General features: G+C 29.4%; 2 protein-coding genes across 2 annotated transcripts in view; one reads left to right on the top strand and one right to left on the bottom strand.

Annotated features, from left to right (window-relative positions):
* Positions 1-3,327: 3,327 nt before the first annotated feature.
* ND-B8 (NADH dehydrogenase (ubiquinone) B8 subunit) lies at positions 3,328-12,237 on the bottom strand. Its single transcript, XM_075380081.1, has 3 exons — positions 12,096-12,237; positions 6,043-6,149; positions 3,328-3,579 (listed from the first exon to the last, which is right to left on the bottom strand). Exons 1-3 carry the CDS (start codon positions 12,179-12,181, stop codon positions 3,497-3,499), a joined length of 276 nt encoding a protein of 91 aa, XP_075236196.1. The 5' UTR covers positions 12,182-12,237; the 3' UTR covers positions 3,328-3,496.
* Positions 12,238-12,449: 212 nt separating this feature from the next.
* Positions 12,450-14,082, top strand: part of P58IPK (dnaJ homolog subfamily C member P58IPK) — a 44,635-nt gene continuing 43,002 nt past the window's right edge. The window contains exons 1-2 of the mRNA XM_075380080.1: positions 12,450-12,643; positions 12,974-13,087. Of these exons, the coding sequence (XP_075236195.1) occupies positions 12,565-12,643; positions 12,974-13,087 (193 nt within the window). The 5' untranslated portion in view covers positions 12,450-12,564. The remainder of the gene's footprint in view (positions 12,644-12,973; positions 13,088-14,082) is intronic.

Below are 14,082 nucleotides of genomic sequence, written 5' to 3' on the forward strand. Positions count from 1 at the left end.
TCATTTAATCTATTTCTGTCACAGTTAATTGATGCACGACTGAATGATTTATCTTGCTTGCATCATTCTGTTTCTGCTGTTTAGTCTATTGATACGCAGTGTATTGGTTTCCAGCTGGCTTCTTTACAAAGCTGGAATATATTGTTGCAAACTGTCGTGCCTGGCCCACTGAAATTCAGGTGACATTTAGCCATACAATTGTTACAGTCACTGTTTTACTGCAGGGTTTGGCTGTACAGCCCAAGTCATTATTTTCAGTCAGATAAAGTATCTTAAAATTATTACCTCTATTATCTCAAGAGATCTTTAAAATACATCATGGCTGAAAGAAAGACTGGAACTGATAATGTAAAACACCAAATTAACGTAATCCTGTTTGTTGTGAAATAGTCCATTACATAAATTTGTGCAATTTAAGGGCAGATAATTCAAAGGAATAAAGTTGTGTCTGTTATTTTATTGAAAATTCAGTTAATGATAACGTGCTTATTGGTTAAGTCATGTTGCTGTATATTGGGAAAGATTCAGTTAAGTCTCTGAAATTATTCCATTATCATTAATAAAAAATAAAATAAAAAAAGAAGAGAAGTATCCTTCTTCTGTAGCTCTGTACTTAATGTTGTGTGTCATATGAAGAAGTCGATCCTTTTGATTTCAGTTTAATATATATAAAAAAAATTACCAATTGGTTTTGTAAATAAAAATTTTATTAAAATAATACATACAGTGCATCCAGAAAGTCGCTGTTCTTTCACGGCGATAGGTTGGTTGCTCTGTGGGTTTGTTGGGCATTGCTCAGAAATAAACCAAGACTTCAGTTGTTGAGTTGCGATTGAACGTGCTTCGTTTTGTTTATTGAAATCAATAGTCATGAGAAATGTAATGGTTTTTTTCGGTAGAGGAACATATTTTTCTTGTTAAACACATTTTTCATGAAGGTGTAAGTATACTGATTTAGTGAAGCACAAGTTTTCAAATGCTTCTGTTCCTCACCAAAATTCGGTTTGAACTGTTATTGATAAATTTCAGGCAACAGGCTCTGTTGAAGATGCCGATTGAAATGGAAGACCACCTAAACTAAACGAGCAGAAGCTAGTTGATATTTTGGATGCTATGGCCGAAAATCCATCAAAATTAATGCTGAAGTTATCATAGCAGCAAGATATCGGACTTGCTACTGTACATAAAGCTAAGAATAGAACTGAAACTTTCATAAGAACTAAAAATGTAATATCATAAGTATAAGTTCTTTTTACTTAAGTTATATGCCTGTAATCTGATAATGTTATCGTAGATATAAATATTGTTAGGCTGTTCTTATCAAGGTTTTGCTACAGTGTCCCTTGATACAATAGGGCAAATGCCAGAACAGGTCATTTAGCTTTCCGTGGAATTTAATCTTTGTTATCCTTATTTACATTTAAAATAATAAAAATAAATATTATTTATTTTAAATTTTATTTTTTGTAATCTCATTACCTGTTTAATGCTCACTTAATATGATCCGTTAACCATTTAAACTAGAAATTTAGCTCAAATATTGCGATACATCTACATATAAATATAAAGCATTGATAATATAACATTTTGAACTCATTTAAAGCAGTGTAGTATGTATCGCCGTTTGATAACTAAACATTCATGAAGCGGGATATGATCCTGATTGCATATTTAAATCACACAATACAACCCAACTTTAACCAAAAACAATTTGATTATTATTATTATAGATTTAGTTAATACATTAGCGCAACTGATTCAGGACAATTATTGTTTAAATATATTTGATATATTGATTATTGTTTAAATATAATTTTCGATGTCAATGTTATCCAACAGTCATTACATAAAAAGCTGTTGCTGTTAAGTAATATGTTATGTGATTATTATCATAAGATGTAAAACAAATCAGTTTGATAATAAAACTAAAGAGAATGACGACTATTTACATATTTAACAAAGTTTTGACAGTTTGAGGAATATTGAATTTCGATATCGATATCAAAATTTTGGAAAGTTTTACTAAATATATTATCATTGTCTAGTGTAGAAGCACTCTGTAAATTTTTATATACTGAACTAAGAAATTCCATTAGAATAAGCCGTACTCTTTGAGAAATGTGTTAGGTCTCAAATCAGCCAATTTTGTTTCTCACCTGAATTTGAAAGATATTTCAAGAGGTAACATGATTAAAATACGTAACCGTTGCGATGCCAAAGAATGGAATGATGAAACTCCTGGGCTTTGCTGTGCCTTAGGAAAAGTAGTTCTTGAATGATTCCAATATCCTCCTGATTTCATTAAAAATTTGATTTTGGAAACTCATCTCTTAACTAAACTTTTTATTTTATCTGGTAAGTGGTGAATCCAACATACGAAAAGTTGTTTGGGCAAAAGCCCACACATAATTACTAAAAATTATTTTGAATTTCTGTACTTATATTATGCAGACAAAGCCACGTCGGGGGTGGTAGTATTATAATATACATTTCAATAATATATAAATTTCATACATCATTAATAACACAAATTCATAATTAAATTATATTACAATAAATATAATTTAAATAGAATATATAAAGTAATCGACAATCACTAACATGTTTGTAAAACAAATTGATTATATGGCTTAGATTTAATTTTCTAAGCATTTGGCACTGATGGTATTAATAAAATTTATATAAAATAATATTTTCACTTACCAACAATTTTTAATTTAAGTAATTAAATAATTTTAAGTAATTTAATTTAAGTATCCGAGCGCTTTAGGATCACTTCTCCATCATCAGAGATTATATGAAGTTATTAATTTATATTTATGTATAATAAAAGTTAAAATTGTTACGTTCATAATAGTCGATTGTCAATTAATAAAATAAGTTATATGTTAATAAAAATATAACGTCATATCTGTAAAATGTTTACGACTATTAGTAGTCGTTTAACTTATATAATAGATAAAAAATGTACATTTCCAGCATGATGACGCGCCTTCCCAACCTTCTCTTGTCTCGTTTCTACTCACTTAAATAATCATTTCTCGTAGAAATGGATCAATTGCAACTAAACTAAGTGATAGGGCCTCTTTTAGTTGAACATTCTGTATAAGAGCATATATTGGTAGAGCTGGAAAGATAACTATCTACAAGAAACATAATATTTAACAAATTTTATAACTATATATAAGAGTTTTTTATTTAACTCCTAAATACAAACTAATATGACAAGATTATTAATCTAGTTTGAATGACATACAAAAAAAATTAGTTACAAGACCTAATTTGTTATACAGGTATATTTTATAATGTAAATAAATTGACAAGTAATTCACTAATACACATTTAATTTAATCAGAATAATGTTTATTAATCTATATACATAAACACAATCTTATTTAAGCAAAATAAATTCAAATACTAGTAACAAATTAATATAGATTTTTATAGTTAAAATAAAATATTACAGATTTACATAATTATATACTATCAAATTAAGTTACGATGATAAATTTTTGATGGTGTCATAAACACAATCTTGTTCTAAGAAACTTAACGGTACACATTTTTCTTCACCATAGTCTAAAAAAAAGAAAAAATTACAAACAATAAACTAATAAAAGCAAACATCTTTTATGCAACAGCAAAAATGAAAATCAGTATAACAAATTTCTTAATTTCAGTTTACTGTACAGAGTACAACATTTAATTTTACCTATTCTGAGTTGGCAATACTGGTTATATGAGTTGTGGAGGGATTATTAACAGTGATGGTTTGGTTTTATGCGGAACATTGTTTGTATTAAGCAAAGTTGATCGTATCCATACAGTGAGAGTTTTGTGGGACGTTTAGTGATGATCGACAAACACGGGGTTGTACCTTCAAGAGATGCATCAATGACATAAGACTAGATCCATACAAAATAAAACCCTACATGTTGAAACACCATCTGGTCGCCTGAAAATATAGAGCAAATGAGAACAACCTGTACGAAGAGTTCATATCCATCAACGTGGCAAAACAACACTTGAATTTGCTGGAAAATGCAGAAAACATTTTACACAATAATCTGTATTTTTATTCGTATAAACTGGAAATTTTAAAGGCATTAACTGTTACATAAAAAGTGCTTACTGTCGATTGTTTGTAACAGATGGTGACACATGATGAACTGAGAGGTTTCTTATTGTGAATAATGAAGCAATATTCTCACTAAATGGATATAACAAACAAGATTTCTGATATCGGATATCTACAAATCCACACCAATAACATAAGCAGCCACTACAGTCTTAAGAAGTTATCGTATACTGTTTCAATACAGGGAATTATTATATCCTATGTTTTCAAGGGTGATGACAGTAAACACCAAATATTTATTTTAAATGTATGTTGGAAACCTTCTTGTTACGAAAGTTGAGATGGATGCCGCAGTACATGCAGCACAACTCTCAAAGAAAAACTATATGCTGCATTCCTTGGGTGATTTCTCTCTAAGTGTGTGATAGGCTCTCTCATTCATTGAACCTTATTACAGTAACTTTTGTAAGTAGTTGTTTGATATTGCCTAAAAATGGTGTATTTCTATCATTTATCATATAATATAAACAACATTTAACAAATTAGCATAAAGGTAATTCTTTTTTTTTATTAACTGAAACCACACATGACTATTAATTCCCCCATTACTCACAGATTGTGCCAACATCCATCAAGTTATTACACTAATATAATCTCAATGTTATTTATGCAGTAAAACTATAAAGGATGGAATTTTTTTTGTCTTCAGTCACTTGACTGGTTTGATGCAGCTCTCCAAGATTCCCTATCTAGTGCTAATCGTTTCATTTCGGCATACCCCCTACATCCAACATCCCTAACAATTCGTTTTACATATTCCAAATGTGGCCTGCCTACACAATTTTTTCCTTCTACCTGTCCCTCCAATATTAAAGCGACTATTCCAGGATGCCTTAATATGTGGCCTATAAGTCTGTCTCTTCGTTTAGCTATATTTTCCAAACGTTTCTTTCTTCATCTATTTACCGCAACACCTCTTCATTTGTCACTTTATCCACCCATCCGATTTTTAACGTTTTCCTATAGCACCGCATTTCAAAAGCTTCTAATCTTTTCTTATCAGATACTCTGATCGTCCAAGTTTCACTTCCATATAAAGCGACACTCCAAATGTATACCTTTAAAAATCTTTTACTGATGTTTAAATTAATTTTTGATGTAAACAAATTATATTTCTGATTGAAGGCTCGTTTCACCTGTGCTATTCAGCATTTTATATCGCTCCTGCTTCGTCCATCTTTAGTAATTCTACTTTCCAAATAACAAAATTCTTCTACCTCCATAATCTTTTCTCCTCCTATTTTTACATTCAGCGGTCCATCTTTGTTATTTCTACTACATTTCATTACTTTCGTTTTGTTCTTATTTATTTTCATGCGGTAGTTCTTGCGTAGGACTTCATCTGTGCCGTTCATTGTTTCTTCTAAATCCTTTTTACTCTCGGCTAGAATTACTATATCATCAGCAAATTGTAGCATCTTTATCTTTTCACCTTGTACTGTAATTCCGAATCTAAATTGTTCTTTAACATCATTAACTGCTAGTTCCATGTAAATATTAAAAAAGAAATGGGGATAGGAAACATCCTTGTCGGACTCTCTTTCTTATTACGGCTTCTTTCATATGTTCTTCAATTATTACTTTTGCTGTTTGGTTCCTGTAAATGTTAGCAACTGCTCTTCTATCTCTGTATTTGAACCCTAATATTTTTAAAATGCTGAACATTTTAGGATGGATAAAGAAGATAAATAATTAAAAACAACATAAGCTTTCATGATAAAATAATTTTACTAAGGAATATAAAACAATAATGATTGTAGCAATAAATAATTTAATAAATTACTTGGCATAACTGATGCGGTACAGGTTCAGTTCTGTTTCAATTAAGAGAAATGCTGTTTTAGTTTGTTTACTTTCTGTACATTCTCTAGTATAAGATATTTTAAACAAATTAACAAACTTACCATATCTTGCCCATACAATGGGCTCGATACCACTGCATTCCCTAATAAGGATAGGAAATTTTGGATTTTCTTTCTTTATTGGTACATATGATTTTTCAATAAATTCCCTAAAACAAAAAATACAAATAAGTAATGATTAGAAATCATAAAATCCTCAGACAACCCTAACAAAGATAATTGTTAATTAATGCTTTCCACAGCTACTTTTAAAAATGATCTCTTGTATTTTTAAAACAAATTAAGGAACAGTGGAACCTAAAAAAAAATTAGCAATACTCCAACCTCAAAATTGTATATTTTTGGTATGAGACCACTACTTGGAATGTACTGTATGCTATTTTTGAATATTAAACGGCTACCATTTAATTTTGTCACAGCCTGAAGTTTTTAAATTAACTTTTTTTTTTTCAATGCTCTTTATTAAAAATGGTATTACAAACCTACCATTCCATTTAACATTTTTGAGTTCCACCTCTTGATAGGCTTGGGGGTGAGGTGGATTCAAATGAAAAATGGATCATTTTGAGGTGGTAATATAGCGACATCATTTTATCGAGTACATCATGACATAATACAAGATAATTACACTACAGTCTACAATACAGAGATACATTTTATTTGATTCATGGAATGTAACTATACGCAACTGATAGAAATGTCCACCATTTTACTGAAGGCAGGTCTGAGCGCTTCACACCATATTTTTTGAGATAAATTCTAATGTAATTAATCATGTACAACTGTTGGAAATGTCCACAGTTTTACTGAAGACAGGTCAGAGTCCTTCGCACCATATTTTTTGAGATGAATTCAATTAGCCCTGATATTCTATGAAGGGTGTCAAAAACTATGGTGCGATGGGTTCGGACCTGTCTTCAGGAAAATGGTGGACATTTCCAACACTTGCTGTAAGACATTACCAGTTGTGCATAACGACATTCCATGAATTGCATCAAATATGAGTATCCCTCTGTATTATAGTCCATAGTGGTATAGTATCATGATGAGTTCAATAAAATGATTTCGCTATGTTTGTTAAATCTAATTTTTCTACGTTTACCTGTAAAATTGTTTATTATTTAAAAGTTCCCACGCTCTATTAAGACCTTATATATGCTGCATTATTTCACAATAATAACAGGTATATTAATTTTTTGCTTTATACTATCTGATCCAGTTTTTCGCTATGACACCAATTCCTACAGTAATCAGAGTGAATTTAAAGAGTAAATTGTAAATCTGACTTAGTAAAAAACGCAATGAAAAAACACTCCATTCTTAACTATTTCAGTGAGCCTGGCACACTGTGATTATTATTCTTGAAAACAGACTCCTTATTTTAAAAAATAACTTGAATTACTGATAATGAACTAAGTATTCACCTTTGTTATTTTAGTTAATATGTCAGGATAGTTATCAGCGAGTGAAACATCTAAAATTAATAGGTTTATTTTAATACTAACTTACATACAATGTGTTGCTTGGGGTCATAATTTCTTCATAGGCTCACCAATCTCTCTCTCTCGTTTTTTTTTTTATAAAAATTGTCAATAACATTCCACAACAAATATAGATATCCTCTGTATTCCTTCTTGCCAAATTTAACCTCTCAAATCTAGTCTGTTTATTGTCCTACAATAATACGATTTGAATGAAAACATGAGGAGCTTTGAAGAATAAGTATGTACTTAACCTTTCAAATAATAGACTGTACAATACATAATGCAACTATACAAATATGTACAATTTAATTTGATTTAATTTAATTAAATTAATCCTACCATGAGCATTGAGAAAGATGCTATAGACAGACGTAAGTTATATAGACATACATACAAATGTACAATATACAAATAACTAATGCAACTAAACAAAGCATTTTTTTATCTTTCCTCCTGGAAATCAGATAAAGATGTATTTTGGGGGTTTTTACATAAAGCTCTCCGTGAAAAAAAAAAACAGGAATACTAGGTTAACACCACACCACTTGAGTGACCATCCTTGGGGCCTTGTTAACTGCGACTGCAAAAGAATTCTAACAGGAAACTGTAATCAGTTAGGACCAATGGTATCCGAGGAATAAGCATATCCTGACCTCTCTTCTTTCCTGTTAATGTTATGGTTTCTATGATATTAGCTGACATTCTTTTCACATTGATATTCTGGTACATTGTAAATTTTCTGTGAATCTAAATTGTGTTAACAACATAATATTCCACAATGTTCCAGAATTTTCAAAAAAAAATCTAAAATATCCCAGAATGATATATACATGTACAATGATCTATTATTTTCAAAAATTTAAATAATGTTCAAAATTGTTACAAAATGCAATAATGTTAAAAAATATTTGAAAACGATGTAGACTGCACCAAAATGTTCTAGAAACTTTTAGGAAGTTAAATAAAGTAATAAAGTATAAATTTCCAAAATGTAATAATGTTGAAAATATTCTACAATATTTTCAAATGTTGCAGAATTTTAACCTTTTATGTTTCTCCCCCTCACCATTCCCGCAGTGATTGCAGTAGAGATGTCTAACACCTACAGTATTTTTGCTAGGTTAGTAAGTAATAATTGTTCCAAGTTTGGTTGAAATCAGTCCTGTGGTTGAGATGTGAAACAAACCTACATATATCCATACCCACATGACCTTTATTTGTGTTGTGTAATCAGATTTGTCTTCTAAATGGATCAAACTATCCCTAACAGTTCTATTACTTTAATGTCTAAAATGCTAAGAATCCCTTTGTAAAAAGTGAACTGGTGATCACTATCTTTTAAAATTTTTATGTCTGGAATAATTTTTTACATCCTCTGACCCCATTCCTCTATAGCTCATAATAGTTCTTCTAAACAACAAACACTAAGCCTAACGTTAACACACAATAATTTAAATTTCATAGCTATTTCCTTTTAACTTGACATAAGATTCTCTTATTTTCAAAATTTCATATTTTTCTTCCAATATCGCCTTTCTTGAATTTTTTAAGAATGTTGTTTTTCTTTTTTCTCTCATTATACTAATAAAAATTAATTGTCTAAGAAGAATATATTAACTACCTTAATTACGCCATTAAATTATTTGTTAGTAAATAATGAGTAGTCATACTATGAAGTTACATAAAACTATAAATGGATAATATGAATGAAAAGCTAAACAACATACTGAAAAAGCCAAAAGACGGGCACACTGCAGAAGTTAAGCACAGTAACATAAGAATATTAAGTACTATTCAGGATAGTAAATATATATATTTACTATTCAGGATACCACAACAAGTTTTGTTTTCCTACTAATTGGTATATTATAGATTTAATGTTTTAAACACTGAGAAAACCATTATTTTGCAATTGTTTGAGGAAGAAACAGCTGTCTATGATAGCAGGTTATGTGGGATAATTTCCCATATTACCGGGTTATTGTATAAGTGTAAGTCAAATAGAAACAGGAATTATGTCTTCATGGCTTGCGTATGAACATAAGCGAGTTGGCATGAAGGAATACTGACAGTGGAGATGTGGGAAATGGATTCACTTTTCTTTGGTCAGTAATGCCTTGTCACAGTAAGAAGTTAAATCATTGGTTGCACAACAAAAACAATTTCTCACAAAATCTTTGTCTCTTTGAAGACAATTAGCACTTTATGGTCAATGAAATCAATTTGGAAGGGTATATTAGTTATGGAAGTACCCATTCCATTATTACAAAGTACCTTTTGCTTCTACAAAGTCTGTGTGGTTCCAAGACTTATCACACAAGATCAGAAACAGGCCCGACAGGAAATTTGCCAAAGGCTCCTGAATTGATTTTGACAAAAGGGAATTTTTTTTGCATTGAATAGTCCCATGTTGAGACATGGATTCAACACTACACTTCCAAGTCGAACTCTGAGGGTATGGAATGGCATAGAATGGAGAGCCTTGACCTGGTAAACAAACATGACCTGTAATGGCTAAAATGTTTTTATCAGGTGGAAAAATCCAGCAAACTGAATTTTGGGACTGAAAAAGTATATTGCTTGTCAATTTTCTCCACAAATGTTGCACTGTAAATGCTGCTTTTTATTGTCAGCTCTTGCAGAAAGTGAAAGCTACCTACAGAAATAAAAATTAATGCCAGCCAATGAAAGATGCGCGATTCTTGTTCATAACAATACTAAGCCTAACACAGCCATTAGCACTCAGGATAAACTGTATGAAATTTACTGGGAAACCTTAGAACATTCCCTGTCCAGAATTATCTCCCTGTGTTTGTTTTTGTTTTTGAGCCATTTAAAGAAGCTCTGGGTTGACATTGTTTATAAGGCAACAACAAAGTAGAGTTCATGTGCCTCGTGATACGTTCACATATTTTTTTATGAAAACGGAATTAAAAAGCTCCCATACATGGGAAAAATATTTTTTTTCAACTTTAGAGATACTCCAAAGAAAACCAACAAATATATTTTGTATTTTTATTCTGTACTAACAAAATGTTAAAAGCAGAGGGCCAGTTTATTTAAACTGATATAATTGTTACAGACTTGATAATACTGTAAAAATATTATAAATATATATGTTTTCATGTTTATTACAGATCATTGTAAATATAAATTCTGCTAAATGCTTTACAAAATGGTGTTTATGATTCTAAAATTGGGTGTGTGTATTTGTATATACCTCATACCAAAGCCTTTCAGTATTTTGTGTATAGATGTTACTTATTGGTTGTATCTGGATCCTTAATATTATTTTACGGTTCATGCTGTAGAAATTAAACCCTTCTACATCGATAAAATTGTATGATTGCCAGAAGTTACTGATTACAGTTGTACATGGATATATCTGTTTCTTGATAACTAAAAGCAACATATTGATGCCATACTAGTATAGAAATTAGAAAATATTTTCAACTGCCTTGTTCTACTCCATTAAAACACCGACTTTTCCCAAATTTTTTTTCATACACCTCAACTAACTTACTTGATCCTCCTAGATTTAAAATGTTTTGCTGTACTACAAAAATGCACACCTCTCAAAAGTTAAGACTAGTTCAAGGCAGATTTTGCTAGATATTCTGAGCTTGTTACAGATTAAACCCTGCCATGGCACATACAAAAGCACTCAAAATGGCATACTTTTTTACATGGAAAATTATTATTTTGAACCATGTATGTCTTAATTGTAAAATTTTAATACTGCATTATTTTCATACGTTCTTCCAGTTATGTGTCACAGTAATTGTTATACATTTATTATAATGAAATACTATGATTTTTAGGGCCATCATCACTATCACACTTTGGGCATTTATATTTTCTCATATTACAATAAGCTCTTTCAAAAATTTAATTAGTTTTAATTTTCTGTAATTAGAATAAAATTAGCAAAGTCATGGTTGTAATAAAACATGTGGCCATAACTAAGAGTAGGATAATAGCCTATACTGATATTGATAAGATCGTGATACATAATCAATGCTCAAGAATAATGTTACTTGTCTTTCCAACCTTTTAAGTACTAATAGACATTCTTATCCAAGCTATTTTCATGATATTTTACATTATTAATAAAACAGAAGATGTCTTTTAATAGTAAACAATTGCTAAAATTGTATATTTAAAAAATTTTAAATAACCATCACAAAATTCACTTGGCTTAAAAATACTAAACTATATTTTTTAGGTTGTTTCATTTGCTTTAACTACATCAATTTTACTTTATAAAGTTACAAGTAATATTGGGATGCAAGAACAGTCAATTTGAAGAGACAGATAAGTTTAAATTTAGAGAAGTAATAAAATAATCCAAGATAATAAAATTGTGTAAGTACCAAAAACATTATGGTTATACATTGTGAATAAAGTCCTTAAAAATATATCTGAAATCCAATTATATCTTATTTTTGTATAATCATTATTATTATATCCTTATTGATTACTCGTTCATTTGCAAAGGAGGTTTAGAGGTTAAACATATATGTAATACTTCACATTTTACTGACAACCCACTACTAATTCTGCTAATAATAGAAAACAATCAATAAAATCCCCAAAAAAATCTTTATTTACCTGACACCTTTACTAGAAGGAGATTTCTGACATAAATGAATTCTAAGTTCTTTCAGACAAGACGAGAATCGGATAGTTCTAGCCATGATTAGTAAGGTTAAGTGTACACTACAAAGATTGTTAGTACATCGAGTATCAAATACGGTGACCACAGAGAATATAATTAGGATATTTTTAAATTGATATAAGTGTGGTATTTGTATAGCATTGAAATGTATATGTTAAATTTTCATATAATGAAAAACTTTAGTAAACTTCTAAGATCTAAATTTCATTTAAAGAGATAATGTAATGTAATTCAATCCATTTATTTTAAAGAAATTAACATAGCCTTGGTGTACTCATCCAATCAGAGAAGACCACGATTATTATGGAGTCCGGATGGTCGTAGTAAACATTAGTTTCGTTGATAAGTGCGAATTTGAAGTTGTAGTCGTAAACATCTAGTCTTTAAGTAGTATTAAGAGTAATGGAATATTTTCAAGCTTTTAATTGGAGATTATATTCATATTGGATTTTTCTAGTATCGTTCGATGTTGCACTTCGAGGTAATACATAACCTAAAACATCGAATAATATCTTTAATAATTTTTTTATAATTATTGTCTTTACAATGGTGTTATTTTGCGGTATTCAGTAATTTATCTATTATTATTTGATGCTTTGGTAATATTTTATAACTTATGCAAATTATATACAATTACGAGACTTCATACAATTCAGATTTGTTAAATTATATACACATATTTTTTTTTGTATAAATGACTGTTATCTGAAGTGTTTTTTTTAATAATTCATTAAAGTGTTATTAAAAGTACCTTTATATTAATTTCGGTATCATAGTTTATATAACTAATATTTTGCATAATAATTTGTAGGTAGTGATGGCTCTGTTTCAAAAGCAGAAATTGAAAAACATCTTCAAATGGGTAGAGATATGTTAGCTAGAGGACAGTTACAAGATGCACTTTCACATTATCATGCGGCAGTAGGTAAGTTACAATGAATATATGCTGTATTTTATGTGCACTGTTTGTTTTTTGTTAGTACTACTTTTTAAGGTTATTATAGCAGTATTTATAACTAAACTTTAATAACAACTAACCATATCAAATTTCATAAATACAACAATTTTAATAACATAGTACAAAATGTTTTCTGTCACACTTGTAACTGTCATCAGTGACTGGTACTAATGTTATTGTTGCACTTTTTTTAAATGTATTTTGAATATAATAATATGATGAGAAATGTTGGATATGAAATTGATCTAGTCATTAAGTATTTTTTTTTTACGTATGTGTATGTATCTCTTTTTCATCTATATTAAGATATATTTATGGACAGTTATTTACAACTCGCCAATTTATTTCTAGCTCTCCTGTGAGTTAAAAAAAATTGTCAAAATACTACTAGTATACTTAGCAAATAAATGTAAGTGTAAAATGTATACCATGGATAATTGAGTAAACTGCTGCTGTACATTTTATACTAGTATAAAACTACTGATAATGCCGGAAAAATCTGTAGTGTTCAGAATCTGGAAAAATACTGTGTTCATATTATGTTCAGTAATATTTATTGATAAAATCTTACCTGAAACGTGAGAAATCTGATTTGTTAATTCTAGTCTAATAGTCAGAAAAATGTCATCGTGCATAAATAACAGGTCATTTTATTGTTTTTCTTTTTAATTATATCAATTTTCTTAAAATAAAATTCTATACAAAATTTGTAATAATATATTTATATTATTAATTGGCAATTTAACAAAGTTATCTTGTATTAACTTAAAAAAAATAATGTTTTTAAACTTATTTTTTTGATTTTATTGACTTTCTTTAAAAGAAAAAAAATATTAGTGATAACTAATGTTAATTTTGGGAATATTTTTTATATTTTCTTGTGAAATAACATAAAAATGGGTGGAAATTTTACCATAAGTAGAATCCAAAAAAATTGTACTGCATTATATTACCTATGCAGC

The sequence above is a fragment of the Lycorma delicatula genome, chromosome 12, assembly GCF_047948215.1.
Source record: "Lycorma delicatula isolate Av1 chromosome 12, ASM4794821v1, whole genome shotgun sequence".
Lineage (NCBI taxonomy): Eukaryota > Metazoa > Arthropoda > Insecta > Hemiptera > Fulgoridae > Lycorma > Lycorma delicatula.